The sequence below is a fragment of the Strongylocentrotus purpuratus genome, unplaced genomic scaffold (genome assembly GCF_000002235.5).
Source record: "Strongylocentrotus purpuratus isolate Spur 01 unplaced genomic scaffold, Spur_5.0 spur5_scaffold_5, whole genome shotgun sequence".
NCBI classification, from domain to species: domain Eukaryota; kingdom Metazoa; phylum Echinodermata; class Echinoidea; order Camarodonta; family Strongylocentrotidae; genus Strongylocentrotus; species Strongylocentrotus purpuratus.
The window spans coordinates 16,351,991-16,379,972 of record NW_022145611.1 but is presented as its reverse complement, the minus strand read 5'-3'; the positions used below and the strand labels follow the sequence as shown (position 1 = coordinate 16,379,972).

The 27,982-nt window shown below is 35.5% G+C and overlaps 3 protein-coding genes across 3 annotated transcripts; 2 read left to right on the top strand and 1 right to left on the bottom strand.

The window, feature by feature from the left end:
• The first annotated feature begins 2,070 nt into the window (after positions 1–2,070).
• LOC100889549 lies at positions 2,071–13,797 on the top strand. The gene is made up of 3 exons (XM_003723403.3): positions 2,071–2,847; positions 3,827–3,946; positions 11,144–13,797. The coding sequence occupies exons 1-3, from the start codon at positions 2,627–2,629 to the stop codon at positions 11,400–11,402; spliced, it is 600 nt and encodes a 199-aa protein (XP_003723451.1). The 5' UTR covers positions 2,071–2,626; the 3' UTR covers positions 11,403–13,797.
• Positions 13,798–14,508: 711 nt separating this feature from the next.
• LOC575813 (damage-control phosphatase ARMT1) lies at positions 14,509–21,435 on the bottom strand. Its single transcript, XM_030999659.1, has 5 exons — positions 21,125–21,435; positions 19,839–19,944; positions 18,887–19,125; positions 18,106–18,253; positions 14,509–17,216 (listed from the first exon to the last, which is right to left on the bottom strand). The coding sequence occupies exons 1-5, from the start codon at positions 21,199–21,201 to the stop codon at positions 16,431–16,433; spliced, it is 1,356 nt and encodes a 451-aa protein (XP_030855519.1). The 5' UTR covers positions 21,202–21,435; the 3' UTR covers positions 14,509–16,430.
• Positions 21,436–21,592: 157 nt separating this feature from the next.
• On the top strand, positions 21,593–26,784 carry LOC575743 (N-alpha-acetyltransferase 80). Its single transcript, XM_030999662.1, has 4 exons — positions 21,593–21,733; positions 22,828–22,961; positions 23,565–23,743; positions 24,310–26,784. The coding sequence occupies exons 1-4, from the start codon at positions 21,639–21,641 to the stop codon at positions 24,655–24,657; spliced, it is 756 nt and encodes a 251-aa protein (XP_030855522.1). The 5' UTR covers positions 21,593–21,638; the 3' UTR covers positions 24,658–26,784.
• Positions 26,785–27,982: the final 1,198 nt, after the last annotated feature.

Genomic DNA, 27,982 nt, shown 5'->3' with positions numbered 1-27,982 from the left:
TTTCTGAAGAGTTTTGAAGAAAAAATATGACCTTACAATTAATTCATTTACATTACAAATACTTAATTTGGACTAGATTTAATGTTAGATGTTTTATTTGGGTCATGATATTTAAATTATTATATCTCTATTGTGCAGGGATCGAACAAGATCTATTGTATTAACTTGTATTGCCATATTTCGTAAACATGTGTTAGGGAGTTGAGACTAGTTACGACTATTGTCCTTTATCTATAAGTTTTATCTATCTATTTTATCGTGTTTTATTGTAATAGTCCTGTACATATTTGTTTAATTGTACAGACTGGGCCAATTAAAAGATCAATACTAGATATTGAAAGGGCCATCCTTTATAAAGAAGACTGAAATAAATATATACATAAATATATAAATCTAATTTGTAGTTTTAAAACTCAATAAATATGTGGCCCATTTCATAAATTTCAGGGAGGGGGTCTCCTTTGACACTTTCCATCAGCTAAGAATCACCAAACCCGAAGTTTGGAGTAGACCTCATGAGAATTGCAGTTTAAATAACGATTTGAAAACACGCAGTAACATAAGGGCTCAGCCTTTATAACGTTATGATTCGCAAAGTTTGCTCGTACATACAGTTGGCATAACTTCTACAGTACTTGATTTGATTTGATTTGATTTGATTTATTGGTTTCTGCATCTTTTTACTTTTTTTCATCATACATTTTCATGAACATAATATGGTTTGATACAATATTTTAAGTGTATATAATTTTATACTTAATGATTAACTATTTGCGAGGGAGCTTTGCGACCGAGTGATGAGATCTTCCAATTTTGAATGCAGAAACTGTTATTTCTAGAGTATTAAAACCTTAGACGTATGTTTTTATTCAGAACCCCTCTAAAGTGTCCGGAGCCCCAAAAATTTGATGGCAAATTTCACTTAAATATTTCTATTGTATCATAATGTGAAAAAGGATGTCATTAAAGACACATTTCTGTAAGGATATCTATAACAAAATGTGTTTGAAGTCGAAAATTGATGAAAGTATACAACATTTAGGTTTTCTGTGTACAACAGAAAACCCAAATTATATATTTTTTTATTCCGAATTTTGGGATCAAATTTTCGGCGAATTTGGAACACTTTAGAGGGGCTTTAACAATGTATTGTTGACTTTCTATTTACACTTTTTCTTCGAAATTTCGGTGGGAGGGAGCGGGGGGGGGGGCGATATCCCTGAAATATTTTCTTTTTAGGGAGCTAGGGGGTGAATTTCCTTTTTTTTTGCGCTCAGGACATGATTTACTTCTGAACTGCAGGATAAAGATTCTGCTATCTACTTATTTTCTTGTTTAACATTACTGTCGTCCGACCATTACACTAACTAACCCGACATCGCGCCTCTGATCGGACGCCCCACTATCTCAGCTCAGTGGTGGGCTAGCTGTGCATGTGTTTCCACCAGTGCTAACAAACACGTTCAGCTTAAATTAATACACACCGGTCATTGACAGACCCCAACGCCGACATACGGTACCACGTGATCAGGATGCATACCTTATTTGTACATGGTAGTCTCTAGCACGCTCCAACTGATAACGCTGTGCACCGCGCCCAAACTCTTCTAAATCTTCTGATGACGATTCCAGATAATGCCTTTACGAATGCTATTTCTATCCGAAGTAAACAAATATATTTTGGGTGTGATTTAGATTATCATAGGCAATGATTGCTATGGTACTGAAATGAACTGTCGAGTTATTTTGCTTTTCAAAATATCTGCTCGAACTATCAGAGTGGTAAAATCGTGTAGCATTCCATAACGCCACGAATGAAATGTCATGGGCTTGAACATCTGGACTACATAATGTCATAAGAGCATTTCAATCTGGTTTTATCCGCATGATTATGGGGTTTATGAGTTTATGCATCCATGTTGCTTATCGAATAATTGGATTCCCAGGCATGACAGGGGTTTCCCGTCACAAATCAAACTTCCAATCAAATTTCTGAAATGAAAGCAAAGGTCTGTGGTTATCTCTCTGATTGGGTGGCGGCGAGCCAGGACCGAGGAACGTGACCAAATTGCATTTCCCAAGATAATTCCCTCCTATTCCCCCTTGCTAGGCCTTTGACTATTTACGAGCAGAGATAAATCTTCACGTTGACAGACGAGAGCTTTTGGCGGCAAACCATGATCGTATTATAGAATCCTAGGTCAGACCGTCTGCCCACGAAGCATGCATGCCAGAGAGTCTGGTATAAAAAGGGCTGACACGTCTTCCCCTGATAGCAAAGCTAGTTCGCTGTCTACATAATAGTGAGGTGCTGTAAGAATACTGTTATAGCTCCCTTGCGTGGTGTAATCTCGCCTGTCTCCCATCCAACCGTCACGGACGGTCTCTTAAAACATACATGGTCCCCGATACAGTTTTCCCTACGGGATCCAACTCTGATGGTGCGATACACCAAGTCTACATCTAACCCCCAGTCTCCCATACACACATTCATCATGTATTCGTCACCGGTTCAAGAATTTCCGTACAAATCAACGCACACACACCATCACCATCATCCATACGCCACGGCTATCCACAGAAGTAGTGGAATAAACTTTTCCCAACAAATTCTCGTAAAGTTGACATGAAAATGCCCGAAGAAGCAGAGCAAGAGGAGCAACCAGAAATGGAGGCTTGCATGAGCTACCTGAACCGGCGAAAGCCGCGGAAATTTTTGATGGATTTTAGTTATATGGACATGGTTTGGTCTGAGGATACAAAGCTAATCATACGCGCTGGTGATTATCCTCCAGTTGTAATAGACTCACCAAGTCGCCTGGTATCCATGGGCCAATTCGAAAAAGGGTAAAGTATTGTCTCTTTAAAATTCTTATTCAGTTATCTATGTCAATTATACATATGCGACTCTTTTATGCTTAAAGTATACTGTTTTGATTTCAACTCTATTATAGCAGAATTAAGGTAGTATTTAAGAAAAGTAATGGCAAGGAGCCATGTACTATTTATATAGCCTATACAATATACCGTCTGGCCGAAAGATGCATAGGCCTAATTAGTATGACATTGGCTTCAAAGTTCAAATGGTCACATCATTCTATTCTTTGCGAAGAGTCGACTTGTCTTAATGGCATGACAGTATGTTGAAATACTCTTGAACTATGTAGTTCATTCAGTAATAGATTATTTACTAATGTTTAATATTGCGTCTGTAATGTACTTTTTGATGCCATATATCGCAGTGAATTAATTACGAATGTAATGCAATGAAGGGTAAACGGATAAGTAACATCAATGATAATAACCATTTTAATGTTAGTTTATTTACTTTACAGAATAAATGCACTTATAGTTTAGTTTGTCGTTGTTTAAGAAATTGTAAATATATACCTTATAAATCGAAAAGTAATTGAACAAGATTACATGAGTTTTTGTTATGCGTTATAGCCTTCCCCATACCACTTCATATATTCAATAACGATAGGCATATACGGTTTTTGCATGAAACATTTTTATTCATTTTATTATGCATGTAAGTCTATTTTGTATATTATCTTCAAGATGACGACGAAATCTTTACATGTTTATTTTAAAGAAATATGTATTTATTTTGAAATATAAATGATAGCAACTTGTGTATAAGTTTATAAAACGATATATTTTCTGGAATTTAAGTATTGTACAGTCCCGTATGTGGGGCTACGAATAATGTTTGTTAATGAAACATGCAATTTTAGAATGTGATTTATATTAATTTTATGTTTCTGTCGGTATTTATGAATCTATCAAATTGTACTATTTTCTTCCTGCTGGTCATGTGATGCAGTGGATTTAGATCATGTGACACATGTGAACTCAAGGCTGACCGAGGATACCTACTATGGACCAACCCCAGGGGCTCGATTGAAGTCAGATTTAAATACGGAACACAAGGAGATGACTTCAAGTAAGTATCGAATTATTTATTTTTTAAAATTTGTCCCATTCGTGACTACCAATCAACTTTGAACTTTCGCCATCGTATTTGCTCAATATTGGCGTTTTCTTTGTTACCACACTGTTATGAATAAGGCATTATATTTTACAATGTATTTTATAAGCAATGAACATTTTGATTTTGTGGTCTCCAGTATTTATTGCCGGTTATATTCCCTTTTCGGGTGTGATACAATAAATTATCCAAAAAGGGTTATTTTGTCATAAAAATTATTAAAATAAAAGACCAAAAACCAAAAACCAAATCACCATTTCTCTTCCCGGCCAGGAGCTGACGATTGTCCAACTGGTTAATACTGGTTAATCAAATATCTCGTTCGCAAACCCTATAATTATTGTATGATAATGTCGAAATTGGATTAAGTTCATGAAACTAAATTTGTAAATGCAAGTCCATTCCTAAGTTCCAAGTCTCTTTTAATTTCACTTAATAACAGTTGATACTTATACAAATGCAAATAATAATCGGTTTAAAATGTAATGTTCAAACAGAAAATGGTTTTATAATAATAATAATAATAATAATAATAATAATAATAATATTTAATTTTTATATAGCGCTTAATACAAATGTCTCTAAGCGCTTTACAAAATACCCGGTCATTGGATTCAGTGCTTGCCCGCACACACTGTGTGCACAATCTCCACTCCCTGGGGAGCATTCCAGCCGGGCGTTACTTGACGCTCACAAGGTGTTTGACCAACAATGACGGTAATATAAGACACGTCATTTGTAAAAGGAATTTATCATTTCACTAAGAAGAGAAAGATTTTTTTTCTTTGCCTCATCAGAGGATTTATTAGGTATACATGGTTTACATTCAAATATACAATGATACAAATCAAACTTACATGATCACAAAAGCATCATTATTGGCATATCAAAGAATTGAAATTAATTTTCTTTTTGCAAAGCATTTGAATCATCATTAACATAAGAATTATACTGATAATTTTGTTTTCTCACTTTTTGTTTTCTCTTTTAAATAACACGTAACAACTCTTTTGGTAAAAGCTTGCGCTTTTAGGTCATATTAATATATGACTGACTTTCCAATCTATTTATAATTTCTCTTTGGAATATTTGCTTAGAAGCAACGTTTCTTTTGTCTATTCCTGTCATATTCCGATCGACAATCAGTGCGTAAATGGTCTAAAAAGCTATAGTTAATGTAGAAACAAGGAATAGGAATAAATCATTGTACTTTATTCCTAAGATGAGAAAAATATTATTGTACAATGACGTCCATGAATTACCACGGATAATATTGAGCAAAAAAGTAGGGAGGGGCCTGGCAAAATTAGAACCCTATATTTAGATCTTCATGCTTCAAATTCTATCACGTGTATAGCTCTCAAGAGAGCTAGTATAATAATTATTCCGGCATTGTAAATACTGATTGTACTCTTTATTTGTTCGGCGTATCCCGTATGCTTTGCATTCCACACATTCTCACCAATCTATTCGACATTGACTTTCATTATGGCCAATTGCATAAGCCAAACATGGTTCGAACATCACACAAAGCTAGAAAATTGGTCACAAGGTCATGACTTATCCCAATAGTATGGAAATAATGAAGACGGCCTCTGATGTTTGGTGTTCATATCGATTTTCTAGTATGATATGCTTGTCAGGATCAACCCTGATGATGGAAAATTTTATTTAAATTTTTTTCATGTTTTTCTTCGTGTTTAATTCGTCTTTATATTTTGAATGAAAATATTTGTATTTTCAAATAGGTTCCACTCTGTCGTCGATTGAAATTAAATTTTTATTTTTTAAAGCCATTATAGAAAAAAGTAAAAGTTTATAAATTATTTATTAAGACTGGCAGCCCATATATTCAAAATAACGTACCAGATTAACGGATCTGAGAAGGCAAGATTATTATTATTATTCATTCGGCAAAGACGAAGAAAATCAATGGAAAAAGTAATCCCAGTACATAAAAAGGATGATACACATGTTATTAGAAATTATAGACCAATATCAGTACTACCATTTTTCTCAAAAATTTTAGAAAAAATTGTTTACAATCGTTTAGAACATTTTTTAACAAAGCATGCAATATTAAATTCTTGCCAGTATGGTTTTACCAGGAATGTATCCACCGAAATGGCTCTTGTTGATTTACATAATTATCTGATATCTTCTTTAAATGACAAATTACACTCCGTGGGGGTGTTTTTAGATTTGAGTAAAGCTTTTGATTCGATCAACCATGAAATTATGTTTAAAAAATTGAATATATATGGTATTAGAGGCACATTATCCTTATGGTTTGAAAACTACTTAAAAAATCGAACTCAAATAACTTTTTACAGTGATGTTTTATCAGATCCAATGAGAGTAAAGTGTGGAGTACCACAGGGTTTAATCCTGGGGCCCATTTTGTTTTTACTGTATATAAATGATTTGATTAATTGCTCTGATAAATTGAAATTCATTCTTTTTGCTGATGACACCAATATCCTTTATAGCCATGACAATTTCTATGATTTATGTAAATTTCTTAATGAGGAATTATGCAATGTTTCACAGTGGTTTAATTGTAATAAGTTATCTCTTAACACTTCCAAATCTAGCTTTATATACTTTCATCGTAAGCAAAATACAATTTCAGAAAATTTATTAACCAATCTTAATATTAGTATGAATAATGTAATCATAAAACGTGTTCAATCCACAAATTTCTTAGGAGTTGTTATCGATCAACATTTATCATGGGTTGAACATAATATAAACAAATATCAAGGAATATTGGTGTCATCAGCAAACTGCGGCATTTTTTGCCAGGACATATTTTAATCCTACTGTATAATTCAATGATTTTACCTAATTTAATGTATTGCAATGTTGTATAGGCCAATACATATCCCAGTAGGCTCCTTGGATTATTGAAATTGCAAAAAAAAGATTGTAAGAATATGTTCAATGTCTCACTATACTGCTCCCTCACAACCACAATTTAAAAAAACCTAATCTTCTCACAATCTATCAATTGAATGACTACTGTATCTCATTAATGGTCTTTAAACATAAGCATAACAAATTACCATATAATCTTGTCTCTATTATTCAATGTAAAACAGAAATGCATAATTATAATACCAGAAATCCAGAAAATTACTATGTCGAAAAATGTAAAAATACAGCAGCATCTTTTTCTTTCAAATCAAAAGGACCGTCAACATGGAACTCTCTTCCTCATTATATTAAAACAATTTCGTTTCTTAATTCTCTTAACTTAAGGTTTTTTTATTCACAGACTCTACAAAATAATTAATCCATCCTAACTTTTATAACTTTTAAACTCTTTTTTGCCATAATGTCACTATGCTTTTCTAATTCTTTATCAGTAAAAATGTTGGTATTTTAATAAGCTGGGAATTGCCTCGACAGAACCTTTATTTGGTTCTTTTGCAATTTCCATTTCATGTTCATTATCTATTTCCTTGATTTCTTACTCTTGTCTTTACTTCTCTTTTTAATTGTGTGTTTAAAGTTCAATGTATACTATGTATCCAACATGTAAATATTTTGTCAATGTACAATGTTTTTAAATGTACTTTTTTTTTAAATGGACTTGAATAAAATCAAATTGAATAGAAAAAATAAATAAAAAAAGAGTCACATGAAGGCCGGGAAAAGAAAAAGATTAACTTAATAACTATAACCCGAAGGTCTTCTTTTCCAATTCATGTGACTTTACAGAAATGGTAAGAATAAAATGGTGAGATATACCAATTTGAAGATGTATTTTAAAATCTATATGGTCGGGGCTAAACAATGTTTATTATACCCTTGTAAAATTGAAATGTAGATTAAAAGTAAATATTGGACAAAGACGTAGAACAATTCGTAATACTCAGAATATTGGTATTTATTAAAGGATCATTGTTTTGTCAAAAGGGAATTATGAGACGACAAACTTCAACAAAACCATTTTAGCGAAAGGGGTAAAACATGAATCTATAGAGTGAAATATCGAATTATTGAAAATTGTTTTTCAGGTTTCTCAAGAGACTTATATTTCTCAAAAGATTTATATACCACTTTAATTTAAAGATTGAGAAGATGCATAACAAGAGTATTAAAGGCGGTGCGAGTGATTTTCCAAGCAATATATCCTCACAACAACATTTCTAACCCACTCTTATCAAATGAAATTGAAAATTTTGTCCAATGCTGACATTAGTCTTTTTTTAATTCTTGATTGTATGTTCAATGATAACAAGTATTATCAAGGGCACATGCATGAACTTTAAATTTAGCTATACCTCACGTATCGCACATTACCCATTGTATAAAAATAACCCCTCCCAATCTAATGCTGATGGTAACATAGCACTTGCCCGTTACACGACTCTTCACATCGGAATTTTATTTTGATTGCGGAGCCCAAGGCTCGATATACCAAAAATCTTTTTAGAGACCGATACCAGCTATTGCGGGGTCGTATAATGTCAAACGCAATTAATCATGTGTACATCACTTAGCTATGTTGTTTTTAGGATGTAGGGATGTGAAGAATGGATGGTGCAGGGGGCGGGGGGGGGGGGGGGTCGGAGGCGAGAAGTTGACACCCCCCCCCCTCGATAATGGAGCAATATTTCATAACAGCAGACCATTAAACGTTAACAATCCTTACATTTTGATATTTTGGAGGTTGCAAAATGACACTAGATCTTTATGAAAATACGCGTGGAGGTATAGGGACGGTTCGAAAAAGATTTTACCTAGCTTTTGCATGTTTTAAGCAAAATCTGCTGCAATTTGACATCAGTTAAATATTGGGAAATTTGAAAATCGCCACTTTTGGGTTACTGCATCATTTTTGCCAAAAATGCAAATTTTCAATCCTCAGTTGTTTCATCATGATAGTCCCAACATGCCCTCAGAATTATCAAAGCTCCCGTTTGTTCCCAAAAGGGGCGTTAAGGCAAATTTGGGATAAATGCGAAAATCACCACTTTTTGTCAAAAATGGCAAGGGGTTATATAGTTCATCATTTTCCCCAAACTGAACATTTTCAATCATCTTTGTTTTCTCATCATGAAAGTCCCAACATGCACTCAGATTTATTATGGCTCCCCTTTGTTCCCAAAAGGGGCGTTAAGGCAAATTATGGAAAAATTCGAAAATCGCCACTTTTTGGCAAAAATGGCATTCATTTTCTCCAGAAAAAAAAACACGAACATTTTCAATCCTTTCCATTTTCTCATAATGAAATTCCCTAATTGCCCTTAGAATTATATTGAGTCCCGTTTGTTCCCAAATAGGGCGTCAGGGCAAATTTTGGAAAAATCGAAAATCGTCACTTTATGGCAAAAATGGCAAAGGGTTAGTTTATCATTTTTTCAACATCAAAAAACAATTTTGTTCAATCCTTTCCATTTTCTCATAATGAATGGTCCAACATGCCCTCGGAATTTGTTGATCCCGGCGTGTTCCTAAAAAGGGGCGTTAGGTCAAAAAAAAAATTAAAAAAAATTGGGGAGCGGGGGGGGGGGGGGTCGAAAATCGCCACTTTTTTGGAAAACAAGGCGAGGGGTAAGTTGATCATTTTTGTCGACTCGACAAGTAAAGGTCGTTAATTTCCCACTAAAAGCCATTTTCAAGCTCTTTCGCTGTGAGAGTAAGTTCTAAATTAGTATTGTCTTTCAAATGCCGTTGGAATTTAACCTTTTCTTTTTTGGGGCCTGCAAATGGGACATAGTACCTTAAAGGCAAATTTGGGATAAAATGATATTTGATGTTGCCAAAAATAAAAATTTTCAATCATATTTTTTTCCCATCATTGAAGTCCCTAATTGCCCTCAGATTTATATTAAGTTCCGTTTGTTTACAAAAGGGGCGTTAGGGCAAATTTGAGAAAAATCGAAAATCGCCACTTTTTGCCAAAAATGAGAACTTTCAATCTTCTGTTTTTCCTCATCATAAAAGTCCCAAATTGCCCTCAGAATTAAATTGATCCCCGTTTGTTCTCGAAATGGGCTTTAAAATATGTTTCCCCATCGTTTGAAAAATCAAAACGTTGTCATTACCTCATTTAATTTCTTTTAATTTCATTTGACAACACCTGCTTCGAGTTTTGGATTAAGATCAAGATTCGGAAATAGCACCGTCTGGCATTATTATCCAGGGACTGCACAGTATTATGAGCTGAAATGAAAACCAAACGAGCTATAGCTGCCGTCATAAATAATTGCAGTCATATAGTTTACAAGCCCAAATATATATCACGTGATTGTAATTCTGTAATACCAGGTGGAATCAATATATCTGTTCGTCTGCGACAGACAGGACGTGAAGATGTGCGGCATTATAATCTGACCTCCCCGTAACAAAAATACGTAACAAGATGAGTTATTATTAATGACTGTAACTTTACTCATACTATAAGCTAGGGATGTCTAGATTATAATTCTATAAGCCATGCTCAGTATCTGTTTGTGGAACCGCCTAAATATTTTGAAGGACCTATACAAGTTTATGGAGACCTGGGTATAGGATGCTATTTGTTATGTCGTTGGACGAGCGCCTTTTTGCGGAGTTTGCACTGCGTATCAATGTTTGGAAGATTTGACGTTTATTATTCATTATTACACAGCTTATTGACTATATAGGAATGTTCAATGCAAAAGCAATGTCTGAGGAGTTGTCACCGTGCCGGCAACAACATTTCAAGTTTTAAAGAGGGAGGGGTGGATGTCACGACTTTCAAACTTTCGATCCAGGACGTCACTCGTCCCTTGTCTGATAACTAATTGCTCCATGCAACTGTAGACGTTGTCTTATTATAACTGACACCAAAATCGTGACTTTGTACAAAGTAACGATTCCCATCAGCCCGATAATAATTGGTCGTCTAAAATAATAATGTCTTTCTAACCTTTCCTGGCTTCGGATTAGATTTCATGAGTGGTTTCAATCATTGAGCTACAGAATGATTAGGATAGTGAACCTCGAGAACATTAGTGTAGTCATTAAAATTTGTTTTGCTTACTTTTTCTCTCGTTATATTCCCCCTTCCATCCTTTCTCGCCCTAGCCCCTCCCCCTACCATAGCTACAGCGCAGTATTTTCGCTTTTATTACTTTTTAACATCCGTTTGTTTGTGTTTTTCTTTTCTCCACTCAGCTGTTATATCGACCCGCAGCACCAAGGCGTGAGGATCTACGAAAACCGAGGCTACAAGAAGACTCAAATCATCGATGGAAAGAAACCCATATCGGCAAGCGTGGACCCCCACCATATCAAGTCCCCGGTCCGCCCGGGAGAAAATAACTTCGAATTCCGTTCCATGAGCGGCGAGGTCCGACTGGAATTTGAAGTCATACGCGATGCAGACTTTCCGAAACCGAAGGCTTTTAAGTTCAATTACGTTCTCGCGCTGTGAATTTGACGTTGATGCCTTATGACGCTGATGACAAAGGCGACATGTTTTAATGGCCAGGAATTCGGGCCTTAAGACGCGACGAGGGTGCCGCATAAACCCCTCTGCTTGACAACTGCTTTGGAATATTCGGTGCTGTTCGTGAATAGAGATAATTATAGACAGAAGGTGGTGTGAAGTAATTTTTGTCGTTTTTTCTGATTTGTTTTAGGTCGTCTAGGTATTGGCGTGGCGTCTGATTATCCAATTGAAATTGATCTAAAACCAAAACGGACTAGCGTCAGTGTAACGTCAGTCATTCAGTGTGATCCTGGTGCCGAGCGTCAAACTTATACCACAGCTCAACGTTGACATTCCAAATTCACCGTATAGTTTAAATTTGAGAAAATCCGTCAATAAATCCAGAAACAGCGACAATCTCGGAGCTAAGAAGCAAATTATATTACATACAAAATGGAAAAGGTATCTAAAGTAGTAAAGTAGGCCTAAATGCCCATAAATATGTTGTTCGTTGTACCAATTAGGAATTGTGATACATCCTTGTATCCAAGCATTTCTGACTTTAACATTGGATTATTAGTGGCAATTGGTAGTCACTGTACAAGCTTATTAATCACCATTGATCAAAAAATGTTTTATTATAGCCTTTTAGGAAAAATGTGAGACCTATATTCTATGAAAATCGATGATAATGTTTATCTTAGTGTAGACAGACGACCAAGTGTGAAGGTCGACTGAATTAGTAGACTCCAGACTACGGGCACTCAGATGTAATCTTTTATTCCAGCATGAGAGATATTAATTCACATCTCAATGAATAAAGGGAGATTGGGTAGCCAATTCTTAATCAATTGCCCCAGAGTTGACTCCACTTCATTCAATGTTAAGAATTCGTTTTAAAATGTCCCACATTCCCGCATGTAAACCGAACGACCTATTCTAAGGAATGCTCATAAATTATGCATACTGTAATACTGTTAGCAACTTTGGGTGACTTTTTGCGATTGTTGTTGCTGCTTCTGTTGTTCTTTATTATACTATGTAAATATACTATTGTCTGTGAAAATATGACGTTATTTGCTGTATATAAAGCATTAGATTGCGACTTGTATCTTCATTACCAAAATATCAGAACGGTACTGTGTGACGCAAAGTCAATCAAAATTTCATCAAGAAAAGGAGAAGAATCATTTCTAAGTTATTTGGGTGATTTCTTGTTTTTTTTGTTTTGTTAACGCAATGAACGCCATGAAAGAACGAGAAAGTAACTTTAATCACACTAATCATCAATGCGCTTTTAACCTTCCAGTTAGCTTAAACATACGTTATGGTCCATTTTTACCCGATACCAAATTCACACCAAAAAAATTGCACGAATATGTAAGTTGGTCAACGAAAGATAATTATTCAAAGTGACTTTGTTGATATTCCCCTTGATGTTATGAACGAATGGAATAAAGAAAAAAATTACAATCCATGCATGGTAAAGCCTTTTTTTAATCACCATTGCCCACAGTGGTCACCTCCTGCATAAAAGTATAACAGATAGGTGTTTTCGATGTTTTACTACTATATTTGTCTTTGGGAAAGAATCACTTCTTTTATATTTGAGAATGGGGCCTCACGGGGCCTCACCTCCCCTATAATCAACTTCCCGAGTGCCTTAGGAAAGTTGATGAAATGACTCGTCATCCGGTACAGGAGCGAAAAAAGAAAATGTTGTCCCCATCGTTATTTGTCTCCATCAAAACCAATGTGACGTCGAGGATCATTGTACTCTTATTTATGAGATTTGATGAAAAATCTGTTCTCTTGGTGCATCTAGCTGGTCTTAGACCAAACCTATCATCACTGTTCTGTAATTATTTTATAGAACAACGTAATTCACTTTGATTTTTACCATAATTGTGCAATACATTTAACGTATTGGTAGTGTCAAACAAAAACAAAACACGTTAGAAAACATAACTGCTATAAAATGATAAAACCATTGTTACTTTTGCTTATCAGATGAATATGAGTTATAATTTTGTATTGGTGCGAGAGAGCATTGCAGTGGGTATACTAATATGTTTCCTGCCGATTTGAATGATCGTAAATGAACGTTATTTTTCAATGTCAATCACATTAATTATTTCAATTCGATATCTCGATATAAAATTTAATTGTAAAGAAGAGTTTGTTATCAGTGGGATAGAGAAAGTAGATGTCGGAGAGATGTAATTCATTGTTCTGCTCTAGCTAGTGAAAAGTTATAATGACGAAATTTGACGGCTCTATTGATAGACTACATGTAGTTACAATTAATAAAACTTAGATAAATGTGAGTTGGATAACAAAAGTAGATTTCGGTTCCCCATTATCGTTTATCACTTTTGAATTAAAACTTTTTGAAAAAGATTCTTCCGTGTATGCTCGTTTTTTTTTCGTCTTTAGATTCGGACAACATCCTTGGTTTGTAGAAGCTCGATCTTTTAGTTTGTATGATAATATGTTTCGGTAGGTACCGTGGAGCATGGTTGGAACATTGAGAAATTCTTCTCCGAAGAAAATGGGCTCTTCAAAATGTGCTCACTAAATATCAAGTCAATTCTTAGTCAGCCAACTCATCAAAAAAAATTTTTTTATTACCAGTCTGAAAATGTTTGAACGTATTGATGGATGAATGAATGGCTTCATTATAAATCAAGCAGCCCGTAAATGAGTTTCCAACCCAAACAATGAATACCACTCGCATAATTTAGTCAAAATCAACAGTAAATTAATATTATGGGTGTATGAATTGATTGGTGAATGGATGAATGGACAGATGGATGGATGGATGGATGGAGAGATGTATATATGGATGGATGGACAAGATTGGGATAGATCGAAGTATGAATGGATGAATAATTAATTAATAATGGATAAAGGTGCGAATGAATAAATAAATAAATTCATGCAAAACAGAAAAGAACATCAGAAAGTTTGTATCAAAAGGAAACAAAATTATTAGCCAAAAATGTTTCAAAACAAAATATAATAACTGAAAGTATACTCAAATTTTCGAACAAAACATTGCACATCAAATTACATTAAACACAAATGAAAAGAGCCCAAAACAGAAGAATGATATAATCTTGCATCATCTTTATTTTTGTTTTTCCCATTTTCAACAGTAATCTTTTAAAAGTACATTTTCATCTGTTCTCGGAACACTTTTCTTAACTGATAAAAAAAAAACTATCAATTGTTCTGAATGCATCATCACCATCCAGGTTGGTAAATATTGACAATACAATTTTCATTTAATGAGGTGTATCACACTATATTGCAGTATGATTAATAACTTTACACATTGTCAGAGTATTTACATGAATCTTTTATGCAAGCAAGTATTATTATTTCTATTAATATTGTTAATGCAAGCTTACTAGGTCTACCCTGTTGTCCTATCAGTTCTAAAATAAATTGCACAACATAAACAGAAAATGATATGGAAGAAAGTGCTATTGAAGATGTAAAGTCTGTATTTTCAAGCTGTTCACAACTCACACATACAAAATATAATTACAACCATTTCAAAACCATTCATTCTTGGTTCATGGTTTGTAAGCTTTCTCTTGTTTCAACATAGAGGGGGTAATGTACTTTTAAAGAGTTGTAAAAAGAGACTACCATATCCTTATTCACTGACACCGTGAACCACCATCCCTGCTGACACATATGTCATACCTTCAATGCTCATGACCTCTTCAAAATTCACAATAAAATCTTTTTTGAAGGTTGCAAATTGGGCAAGGAATCAGTTTAGGAATCCCTTTGGAATAAACTGCAAGAATACTTAATATTCAAGTAGACAATAGTTAATGGTTTGCAATGTGCATATCAGGTAAAACTGTTGAATACTAAATTTTTTCATTCCCATAGGTTTAATACATGGACCACCTAGTTCCCATAGGCAAAGGGCACCCTGTAACATAAAAATTGACTTAAAATCAAACTTATGAATCTATCCTAACTCCAATCTTGCGACAATAAAGTATATCATAACCATACACTGTATCCATATGTAACATAAACATTAATCGTAATCTATTACCGATATATTATTGTAAAGTTCAGTTCACTAAAGGGGATGAAACTAATTTTGGTAAGATACAATAAATCGTATATATTTTCTTACAGGGCCCAGACATAGTTTTTGTTATTTATTTAACAAGGTCGAAATGCTCTCACTGACTTGACAAGTTTTTCCCACTCATTACTACTCTCTAGGATCTTTGGATCCCCTGCATTTCTGCAGGGGTTTCATACTTCGCATAACACACAGGAAAGAGAGTATACATAGGACCTTTGAGGCGCACAGCTATTTTGTTCATGGTGACATCACATCTTCACAGACAGTAGTACACAAACAACCACCGGGTAAACCGCAGCAGTATGTGAATGACAAATAATTGATCACAGTAATTTGTAAACAGGTATCCAAACTACGGTGCAAAGAGATCAAAACATTGTTTTTGTCTTCCAAATTCATGATTTCAAATGAAAATATATCCTGTCATAGACTATTTCATGAGAATCGAGTCACACTATTACTTTAAGGTTGTTATACTACAACATTATGACCCTGCAATATGGATCTCCATGCACAATTGTAGACACTTGACTACTTGAAAATGCAATGTTACATGTCAATAAATTTGGGTATGTGTAACCAAAATACTCAGACTGCTCATATTTTTTAAAAATTAACATGTAAAGAAGAAGGAGAGAAAAAAAAACACTTTGCTACATGCTTCGACTGTACTCAAATATTCTCATATTTCAGCCAAGTGGGTTCAGATCTCAGTTTTTTTTTGTAATTTTGAATTCTTAAAATCATTGATGACATCAAGAAATATCTTTTTCATGCAATTAATTGAGAACTACATCCATGAATAAATTGCCCTACACTAGCAGGTTAATGACAATGTGCCACACTACCTGCTATATGAATGAAGATGCACACACACATTTTGATACAAGAGTTCGTCTTCCTGTCATGGACTAGCTCAAATGGACAACTTTGTTGCAGAACTCGATGACAGCATTCTGTCCTGTGACCATCCAATCTGTGTCTTCTGCCTCTTTCTCCTCACTCAGTCCTTCCCTCAATCCGACAACCACATCAGCTTTCAGTGTCCTCAGAGTACACAAGGGTGCTGGGTGGAAGCCACATAGGGCCTCCTCAAAGGGTGTGGTGTGTGGCCAGTAGCGATCAGCCACCAGCTTGCGGTAGTTCAGGTCTCCCTTCAAGAGGATTAGATCGGCTTTACCTAGCTCTTCATAGAGATCTGGAGCCACCTTCTTCATGCAGCAGAACTCAAAGCAAGTCGTCCAGAAGAGATGCTCATCCAGTACACACACACCACTTGCGACTCGATCCTGGAAGCGATGTCCTAGAGATGATACAGCCTTGTCTTTGTTCTCCTGCAGCTTCAGAAGTGTCCAGTCCCAGTCGTGTCTGACGACATCACTTATAAACCAAGGCATCGCCTTCAGCTGAAAATGTACCTCGTCTACAAGCCCGACCTGAAGTAGGTAGTCCACAAGGACCAAGTCCGTGAAGAGCTCAAATCCTGCATTGTCCAAGATGACGTCCAGTCTGACCTTCTGACTGGGTGTGCTTTTGGATGCATCTCTGGCACCACATAGGGTCTGCCATACATGGTGGATGTCATTGACTAGAATGTTGGATTGTAAAGAGGCCAGCTGAGCCACTGGACTTAATTTCTGGTAGTTCTCTATACCTGCTGATATGGACAGATCACACTTGTTCCCCCAAAGAGATATCTGTCAAGTGAAGATGGAAAAGGTTTTGTTACAGTATAGCTACCACGTTGGTAGACAGACTGATGTAAATATCAGAGACATGTCAGCATTGATATAGGAATGCTTGTTAACTCTACCATATCAAATATTAGAAACCAACATATATAATAACCATAACTGGTGCAATGTAAAGAAGGATAATCTGTTTGTAATCTTCACATCGATGTATTTGAATGCTTAAGCCACAGCCAAAGAGCCAAGACTTTATGTACAAACAGCTTAAACTGCTATAAATGAAAAATTGCTCCTGCAATAATTGATTCATTTTCTCTTACACCGATCAACTCTAAACTTCAACTCTGAATCCAACACAATACCTAAAGCTAACCCTAAACCTAATCAACCCCAATAGCAAACTTAAAGTTTACCAATCACCTACAAATATTTTGTTCTGTATGTTTAATAGGGTTCAATGTTGCTATATTATATTAGAAATATAAACTTTGAAAGCAATTGCAAGTTACACTCTCAATCAATACAAAAGTGACTTGTGAGTAGACTACTCAACACACTTGTATGCGCTCAAATAGGATATAGCCCCCACAGAACCAGAGTCCAATTTGGGTTCTTTATGCTGAGATTTAAGTTTTCCTTATTTTCTTAATACTCCATTAGTCTATAGAATGCAGGGTAAATTTTTTTGAGGTTGACTCTATACAGTCTTGCTAAACACAAATTAGTTTTTTGTGTGATTTGTACAATTTAACCCTTTGAGGAAATAAAGCCCAGAACAAGCAAAGTCACTTGGAAAAATGTTGGATGATGTAAGAGGCAACCCTAACCAAACAAACAAATCATAAAAAGAAAAAAAAACAGAGAATGAAGGCAAAAATGGAATATATATATTGACCTGAAGAAAATCTGCAAACTTCTCAAAAGAGGCTGGCCCCTGTACACTTTCATCTAAGTATGAGGTTAAGGTGCACATGGCATCGTTGGAAGACAGCAGTGCAGACTGTTTCTGAGCTCCAAAGGGGTCAAAGGTCTTGATACATTGACTGCAAATCAAGGAGGGAGACGAGATGAAAACTGTCATTAAGACTGAAATTAAATCTAAATAGGGTAAGAACATTTAGGTAATTACCTACATATTGGCAGCCTACAAACTGGAAAGCTATGATTATGGAGAGATATTAGAAAGTAGGCCATTTTGAAATCCACTTTTCTTAATTCTTTTCTTTTCTCTTAATTCTCTTAACAACTTCACAACTTTATGGAGATTTGTATTTGTACAAAATTTACAAAATTTTTTCGAATGGAAAAGTTTGCAAGTTTTAATACGTTATGAAAAAAGTAAATATAAGTATTGGTCTGTTTGCCTTAGCTGTTGAGTCTCAAGGCAAGTTTAAAGAAGACGGGATAAACCATTATACACAGCGCACTACAGTAGAAAAAATACACAAGTGAAATGTACATCACACTCCAGTCTCTTAGAACACAAAGATGACTCATCAGGAAGTATGAACTGTAGCCCCTGTTGCAAGCAGCCATTAACCCTAAATATTGGGCTCTTACCATTCATTATACAAAAAAAAAAATTGCAGTGACATTTTCAAAGGCGGTTTACAGTTTCCTGTCCAAACAGAGCTCTAGATCTCAACAACTTTAGATGAAATCTCCTAACCACTAACCTTAGGGCTATTGCTTCATTGATGGCCCTGTACATATAGCACTCGACATAGAGCCACGCTGACATGAACCATCTGGGTTTCTCTCCTCCGCAACGTTCAGTCTCGGCCTCTAGATACCGGTTCCACAGCTGGATGTCTGGGTGATCATGTGTGAACTCTTCCAGGGCTTTGTCTGTCTGCATTTGGTTCTTGAGTGCCGACAGCTTGCCCACGATGAACTTGCAGTCATCTGCCCCTGCCTGCATGAAAGTATAGAATACTTGTAATTTTCGTTTATTTTTCACCTCTGTGTTATTGTTTTTCTTTCTTTATTCACCTTTACTATAGAAAAAGAGCCAGATCCATGGCCATACAGTAACCAACTCCATCATGTACTTTTAATACCAACCTGAGTAAAAATTGTGAAAAAAATGTCTACTCAGGGTATAAGTCATGCCCCTTACAAATGAAAACCATTCATTTTTATAATGTAATCAAGTTAATATATGTTGATTAATGTACTATTACCAGTCTCTTTTTTATGTGAAAGATTATATCATGTTTTGTGTAGTTTTGAATAAAATGAACTTGAACTTGAACTTGAAGAAGCCAATTTTCTACAGCAACAACAACTAAAGATTGCATACATATTCAAAAGCAGTTTCCCTCGCGTTTTAGAACCCTTGCACATGGTAATGTCTGCTTTGGTAATGTAATCAATATCTATCAACAATGAACCTCCTATCACTATGAACATGACTGACAAAGCAAGCGGACAAAATATACAGTTCCTCAGGTAGACAAAAGAACATCCTTTCACTGCTAATATGTAAAAATGTGTAGAACAGGTGTCACATGCATTTTCACCTTTTTACATAATGGCAGTGAAGGGATGTTCCTTTGTCTACCTGAGGAACTGTATATTTTGTCCGCTTTCTTTGTCTGTCATGTTCATAGTGTATATTCCTCTTACCTGCCCATGTAGATCATGTGCTTCTGTTCTGTACTTGTAGACTGTATCAATGACCTGGGTCAGAATGATAGGTAGACGCTTGCTGACGGTAGCAAAGGCAAAACTCCTGAAACCAAGAAGAAAAACAAGATCGATTCAGGACTGATTCTGTTATTAGCAATTATTATTCTTGACAATTACAGCAGGAAATGAATCAATCAAAGCCCTATCCAGTATCCACACAAGAAGATACACCTGTATGTTGCAATGAATATGATGTAGGTCCTGCATACCTACAAATGTATGATCATGTCACGACGAAACAAGAAGGTAAATTCATACCATTATCTTTAGAGGTTAACTTCTTATTTATACAGGAATTCACTGACAAAATGAACAATTCAACATTTCAAATTCTACATATGATCCAGCTTTTCTATAATTTTATCTAATTTTTAAAGAAATTCAGAACAAATTTCATAATCTTTCAATTGTTTCAAAGAATGATGCTATTTTTTCTTCTACCATCAGATACGTACCGGTACTCTTTTTATTATTTTAATCCAACTCACTGTACATGGCGAATAATAACTTATTTGAGATTAATAATGCATCAAGACAAAATGATTACATTAGTTTATTACATTTCTAAGTTCTATTTTTGACATAAAATTCTAATATTTGACTCTAATTACTCATTCATGAGCTTCAAAGTACAATGTAATCATGGTAAAATATATTCAGACTTATCCAAATACATCTGCTCCATGATCCTTCTCGTTTAATGATTCAAGCCTCTTTAATTTCATCAAATATATTTTACCTAGGCTTCAAAAGCTCCGGCATCACTTTCTGAACCATCTCTTGATTAAAATATGTGATTTATAGCATCATCTAGCATTTAGACATTGTTTATATTGGCTTGATTATCAAGAACAATTTGATGAGTTAGAGCATGACAGACGATAGTACATTCTGCCTGCAGGCATCAGGTGGGTAGATGCCAAACTATGAACAGGCAAGTGTACAACATTAAATGTCAGCTCTTGGAAATTTGCTCTTCAATGGAATGTGTAATTTGTACCTCACAGGCAATCTGCTTGGACTCTTTGGAGGAGTAGTTAAACATAATTTGTATTTTGAAGCTCTCCTCCAAGCAAGATGTTGTCTCAGCATGCAGCAGAAGATCCCTATACAAAATAAACATTTGTGATATTTGTGAATATTGTTTCTGATTACCGGTATCATTATCAAGTCAGACACTCAATTTCAAACATTCTTTCATTCAGTCTTTAGAATCAACTTACTCCCTTTGTTGGGCAGATAATCTTGCAGGTAGCTGTCCTTCAGTGGCATTTGCAGTGCTATTCTCTGACGGCTCCATTTTCTTACAAGGAAAGTTGCACACCTGTCTGTTTTATAGTTCTTCTGTTGAACCTGATAACCTCTCTCGGGTTGAGAAATTACCACCACCACCAGAATGAACAGGGAGCTCGAGTCTAGCGTAGTGTGGGTGTCTGTACATGTTTTGCACAGACAGCGGCACGAATATAGCCCGGCGCAGTACTGCATATGCGGCCTAGCTATAGCCTCTGACCCGTCACATGCATAAGAGTGGGCGGGGTCAGATATACTAGCGCAAATCTTGCATGTTTTGGACTTGGATATACGTAACGTACGCCCTTTTGCGTACGCCTAAAGATAGCATGTCAATCTGATGTCAATGCACGTGCGGAATAACGGACGGAACCAATCATGCGCTACAATGATCTGTTATTCATTTGGGAAAATTGTTAACTCGAATCGGAGTTCTGAGAAAAGATGCTGTCAATTTTAGCTCTACATGAAAATACCCACCTCATCGATGGCTGTGTAGAAATTTTGAATGAAGAATGGACGAGGAGCAAAGCAGCAAGGTGAAGTATAATGGAAGAAGGGGAAAATGTGATAGTTAAAGTGTGACACTTGCACTTTGTGGTGCCTTTTTCACTAGAATAGAGTAGACCTCTGTTGGTCGACTGCTTAGGATTGGGGATGTGGGGAGGGGTGGGGGGGGGGGGGGGGGGTGTTCGATTGGCGAGAGACCTTGTACCTTGTAATATTATAGACTAAAAAGATGACATCAATTAGTCTACTTCTTACAAAATAAAAACTAACTGCATTTACTACTTACTTACTTGGGTATACTTGGGTGTAGAGACTGGAAGCTTCGCTTATTTGTCCCTCTTTACTGTTGCATCCCGTCTCACGTATGGTTCAAACTTAATTGGATTGTTTCTCCAATACCTTTCTAGGGATGACTTGAATTGGTTAATGGTGGTAACATTGACTACTTCCTTAGGCAGAGCATTCCAATTATTTACACTCCTTATTGAGAAACTATACTGCCTAAGTCTTGTGTTGAAACGTTGTTTGACAATCTTGAAATCATGGCCTCTTGTTGTTGAGCCAGTTGCTAGTTGGAAGAATTTTGAAGGATTCACTCTGTCAAAGCCTCTCAGGATTTTGAATATCTGTATCTGATCTGCTCTTTGTCTTCTGTAAGCCAAAGCTAGGAAGTTGTAGTTCTCTAACTGATTTATAAGCCGATAATAATTCGGCTCAACACTCGATCCAAACAAGTCAGACTGTGAGGAGTGAATGAGTGGACTTTGTGTTTTTTTAAATATTATATCACAATATTGAAATAGCCTGTTAATAGAATTTCTGTATTCTAGTAGTTTCAAAGGAGATTCAGTATCTCATGGATACCTCCTTTTTAGTTTAGATTTAAAAAAATGTATCTTCTGCTCTTTTAAGATGTATTTGAGAATGCCAGCTCATGCAGGGTAATTTAATGTCCAAAGTCCAGACCAATAATGAATTAAACAAATACAAAATTGCTGAAAATCCAAACATTTTACAGATTTGCATGCTAAACACAACCAACTTATGCATTTGCTACATTAACAGACTACAGACCTATTTCATATTTTCATTGTGAATAACATACATTTTTATCAAAATTTAGGTTGCACTCTATAACCAAGTCATGCTCTACATTACCATATTCATTAGTACTGGTGGAGAATGAGAGCACAGTGGTTGGATACTGCAGGTTAGCCAAGGTCATCAGTGATGCCAAGAGTGTTCTTGTTGAATCCGGTAAGTCGTATACTGTAGGCATTAGTAGTTTTTTCTTGAAAGTGTATTCTTGTAAGCGAAAATAATCATCATCAACAGAATAAAACAAATTTCAAGGATCTGCATGCTAACCACAACATTACTTTCTACTCACAATTAATGCAATAATGAAACACAATAAATATAATGAATAAAATTAACTCTAATGTACATGAATCTTAATAGTGTTGTCATTCAAATGTTATTATTATTTAATTTGTAACTTTGGATGCTATAATAGTAAATACAATATCCATTCAAATCATTATACATAACAGCAAGAAACACATTTTTGGGGTGTAAGTTTGCTCTCTATGAAATTAATACACTCTAGATTGAAATGAAAGAAAACAGTAATTTTCAACTTAACTTTCTGCCAACCAAATATTACTGGTAATAATTTTCTTGAAACTTTACAATATCCCTTTTCTCTAGCTTGATAAAAGACTATTATGCAAACTTCAACCACTTGGATTATACTAAAAGAAAAATGTTGACTTAATTGTGTATTTCATTATATTCTCAATGACATTTTTCACTTTGAAATATACAGTTTTCCTTGTTTTTCATCTTTAAAAAAAATAGTTGTTGTAGGCAAGAAGCGTAGAGGCCAGGGATTGGGACGGAGTGTGATGGAGATGGCTGAACAACATGCAGCTAGAGAAGGATTTCAGAGGGTATACCTGTGCACCAAGGACAAACAAGGGTTCTATCAGCATCTAGGTTACTCCTTCTGCAAGCCTGTGAATACAGTAGGAGCAATGGTAAAGAAATTAAGTTTCAACTCTTTTATTTTGAGTCTCCTAAAGCATAGTGTTTGATATTACAGTACCATGATGTTTTTTATCACATCACCTACCCATTTGAAATTTGTTGAAAAGTCAATATATCTTGTGAAAAAAGCAATTACCGAATAGCCATCATTTCCCAATTCATCATGGATGGGCAGAACTGCATATTTTGTAGGAAACACATTTGTGGCCTAGAGATAAACAGTAATTGTGTTATTATCTGATTTGTTGTTTTCATGTCCCATTACTAAACTGCCGATTTTGATGGAGTGTAGTGTTGTAGATGTTGACACCTTTTTTTTTGGATAAATGTATTTGATGTAAAAGTTTTAGTGCTTTGTCAAATCATTTGAATAATTATGTAGACGCTGTTAAAATACTGCCCACTAGTAATTACTTTGGCTATTGACAAAGAATATTTACTCTAGTCCATTACAGAGAAAATATGGATGGCTAGTATTAGAACACATTTTCCTCACATTTGTCACAAGAAACATGAGTTGTGCATTCTCACATTGCTTTTTTAATGTTTCCTTTAGATGCTAGAAACCTGTGACTGTGCACCAGAGACGAACACACCACTACCTGTTGAGGATCTAGGAACAGATTGCAAGTCCTGCGACCCTACATCACAACCAGCCATCTCACCGAGCAATATGGACATTCAAGAAACCAGAAATGAGTGCTGTAATAGGACAGAAACTGTGTGTAGTTCAGATTCGGTATGCAATGGAGCCACAGTGAAAAGGACAGAACAGTCCCCTGGACCTCCACAGGGTGTGGCTCCTCCACCACCACCCCCTCCACCCCCTCCGATAGCCTTGTCCTCCACCAAACCAGCACTTCGCATAGATTGGATGATGAAGAATGTCGTCCATATATCATAACCATAGTACCTCAGATGTCACTTTCTATAGTTTTTAACTTGTCTTCATTATCTTTAAAGAACCAGAGTCTAACCCGTTTCTGCAACCCCCTGTGTAGAAGCCTAGAAGGACCACCTGTCTTAAGGCTACATCTTTGTTTTCATTGAATACCGGTAGTAGTCCTCATTGAAACACTTATAAAAGAAATCTCTTTATAAAGACCATCTGCCTATAACACTGCCTATTTGTCTCCTGTGATGGTTTATTAAAAGAATTAATTTGACTGCTAAGAATGCATGTGCATGATTGTAAGTACATGTATGCAACCAATTGACACATGATGTTAAACCTCACCTCGGGGGACTTGGTTATGAGGATTAATGCAGTTCCATCGACTTGGTTTCTAACCCAGGACCTCACGGTAACGAGACCACTGATCTACTACTAAACCACCACCACTCTTCTTTGAGCAGTCTTTATAGTTAGCTTTCACTCTAATTTACTGTAGACCAGCTAGTATATGACTTTATACCCATCTGGTTCTCAGGAGAAAATAAGTGCATTTACCAATGTGTGTGTGTGTGTGTGTGTTTTGCAAAACAGTATTTCTTTACTCTAGAGAGTTTATTCATTTGCTACCATATGTCAATGAGTGTGGTTTTCAGTAGTTAATCTGATAGCAATTGTCTTTATTGTGATATCAGTACTTTGTGGTGAATCTTGCTCTAATTCTAAGCCATCTCAGAGATAACGACAACTGCCTGCTCTATTATTAATACATATATGATACATGTATGTATCATAATGTTTCAACTGAAATATTGTCCATGTAGCTTCAAATTGTATATCTTGGAATGTTAGGGTGGTCCAAATCAGTCAAAATTATAATTGCTGATTGGCCTCTTGTACTAATTTCAGCAGTATGAAAGTAATAGATATCTGAAAACATACACTGTAGAAAAGATGATCAAACTTACATTTTCATGTTTCTTACTGATTATCTTATGCTGTCAAAGCATCCAAATAATTACCTTATGTTTAAGACCATAATTTTAGTTTCTCCAACTTTGAGCGGTGGAGCAACATTGGAATAAATACATTTAACCGTATCGGTATATAGTGTACAGTATATTTCACATCACATGGAACAATCGCCCAAAAAGTCAACTGAAAAGACTATTAAATTGATAATAAAGCACTAACTTGACGTTTTAAAATTTAAATGATCGCACAATATATAGTGTAATTCTATATTCTGTATTCAGTTTGGATATATTTCAAAAGCCACCTAAGCATTCTTTAAATAATGTTAAGTAACAACAATATACATGAATGAACGATATGTGAATGTATGATCTAGAGGTGAATTTCCCTTTTTTATTCTAAGTAAAGACGGAATGATTGCCCCAGTTCTACAACGTGTACAGTTATAAATATCAGAATTTTGTCCTATTTTTTAATTTTTGATGATACATGTATAGCAATGATTGAATGAGTACTTCACATTGTCATTGCAGTATTTCTTCCTCTTTTCTAATTTAAAGTGTAAATTGTCAAATATAGCCATTTTAAACAATGTTGAATGAGACTTTGTTATTATGTTCACACGAGTGGATGACAGAATTCAGTCGATTTTACATATATTACTATGTATGAGAAAGATTATAATTTATATCACGTTATACAACTCAATCCTTGCACTGTGTATAAACGCTTTATATAGAGGTAAGCATTTTTAACGTTCTTGGGGTGTAATAGTAAGTTTTACTAACAACTAAAAAAAAACAGATTTGATACTGTATGACTCTCCATATCATTGGTGCATTAACTTGACAATTATTGCTATCAATCATTTATTGTAAAAGAACATTGTGGGAAAATTTTTGTAATGTAAATTACTAAAGTTATATTTTTGCAATTATTATGATTACGATTGCAATGGAATGTTTGATTCTAATTTGTATTAAATTTGCTGAATTTTCAATAAAATATCTTGTTTTCTTCAGAACCTCTACCTGTGCTTTCTTGTAACATTTTAAACTATCTATTGTTTTTTTTGTCTATGCATTAATTCTCCTTTACACACTATATTTTAACTATTTGAATTTGGCGTTATCAAATGGTATTAAAGATAATGCAAAGTTTTGGGCAAATTTTGAAAATAGTAATTATTGAATAGTTTGATATATTTCATATTTCAATTGGGGAATCTTCATATCGACAAAAGTTTTCAATCTACAAATTATATCAAATTGAATTGTCCATACACGCACACACACACACACAAACATACTAGTATTTGCCAGAGATAGCAAGAGAGAGAGAGAGGGGAGAGAGAGAGAGATATGTATGTATACATCATTGAATTATGATAGAAGTACATAATCTGACGTCTCCTTTATTACCAAGATGGACTAAATTCATTTAAGGAATTATGAAACATTTCTCCTTAATAATGTTATTTTTTCTTTCTTCTGTTTTCTTTTAATGTAAGGAAGCTGTCATGAAAGGAATTTTTTCCAGGCGAGAAGGGAAATGTCCTACTCAAAGGAAATGTACTATTCTATGGTCAGATGAGGTAGCCAAGCACAGGTGCATTTTGGCATTGTCATTTGCATATAAGACACACAGTATATGGGGGGATTGGACATGCATGATTTTGGGTTGGCTATTGAATGTAGATAGAAATAGAAATAGCTGGCATACCCAGGAGGTTTCGAATGTTAAGGACCTGGCAAAGAAAGGGTAAAGGGAAGTTGCTGTAGAATAATGGGGAGAACCCTTCAAGTCAGTGCTACGGTGCAGACGTTGAACGCACGAGGTAGATTTATTTAGTGGCAGAAACATTTTTCTTCAGATAGACTTTTACTTCTGGGCAAGCTAAGCTGTCAAGTCAACGGGGAATTCTACGCAGTCTAGAGACTGGCCAAGCGACCAGGGAAGTCATCGACAGAGATAGAGATGAGCTGCAAAGTCGACGGGGATATCTACGCAGTCTAGAGACTGGCCAAGCCCCGGCCCCCCCACTCAGTGTTATTTAGGGTACGCATATGCGTGTTCCAACCGACCCCCCCTTTTCAGCAAAAGTCCGGTGTGTAAAGTCAATACCGCTCGACCTTTTTCTTTTGTATACGAGCCTTTTTCCGGACCCCCCCTTTTCAGCAAAAGTCCGGTGTGTAAAGTCAATACGGCTCGACCTTTTTCTTTTGTTACGAAAAGGACATTTTGGCAACACGCATGCGGTCATTTTGAAACCTGAGTGGGGGGGCCGGGGGCCAAGCGACCAGGACCAGGAGGGACTCACGAGATGGAAGCTGCCCTAGGCCTGTTCTAAAGTTATGTTCTA

Coding starts and splice junctions, on each gene's coding strand:
- LOC100889549 (XM_003723403.3), top strand. CDS start 2,627: ATGAAAATGCCCGAAGAAGCAGAGCAAGAGGAGCAACCAGAAATGGAG. Junction 2,848..3,826: donor ATGGGCCAATTCGAAAAAGG/GTAAAGTATTGT, acceptor CATGTGATGCAG/TGGATTTAGATCATGTGACA. Junction 3,947..11,143: donor ACACAAGGAGATGACTTCAA/GTAAGTATCGAA, acceptor TTCTCCACTCAG/CTGTTATATCGACCCGCAGC.
- LOC575813 (XM_030999659.1), bottom strand. CDS start 21,201: ATGGAGCCGTCAGAGAATAGCACTGCAAATGCCACTGAAGGACAGCTA. Junction 18,254..18,886: donor AATGAAGCAATAGCCCTAAG/GTTAGTGGTTAG, acceptor CTTGATTTGCAG/TCAATGTATCAAGACCTTTG. Junction 17,217..18,105: donor AGTTTGCAGATTTTCTTCAG/GTCAATATATAT, acceptor TTCACTTGACAG/ATATCTCTTTGGGGGAACAA.
- LOC575743 (XM_030999662.1), top strand. CDS start 21,639: ATGCTGTCAATTTTAGCTCTACATGAAAATACCCACCTCATCGATGGC. Junction 21,734..22,827: donor ACGAGGAGCAAAGCAGCAAG/GTGAAGTATAAT, acceptor ATCAAAATTTAG/GTTGCACTCTATAACCAAGT. Junction 23,744..24,309: donor TGAATACAGTAGGAGCAATG/GTAAAGAAATTA, acceptor TGTTTCCTTTAG/ATGCTAGAAACCTGTGACTG.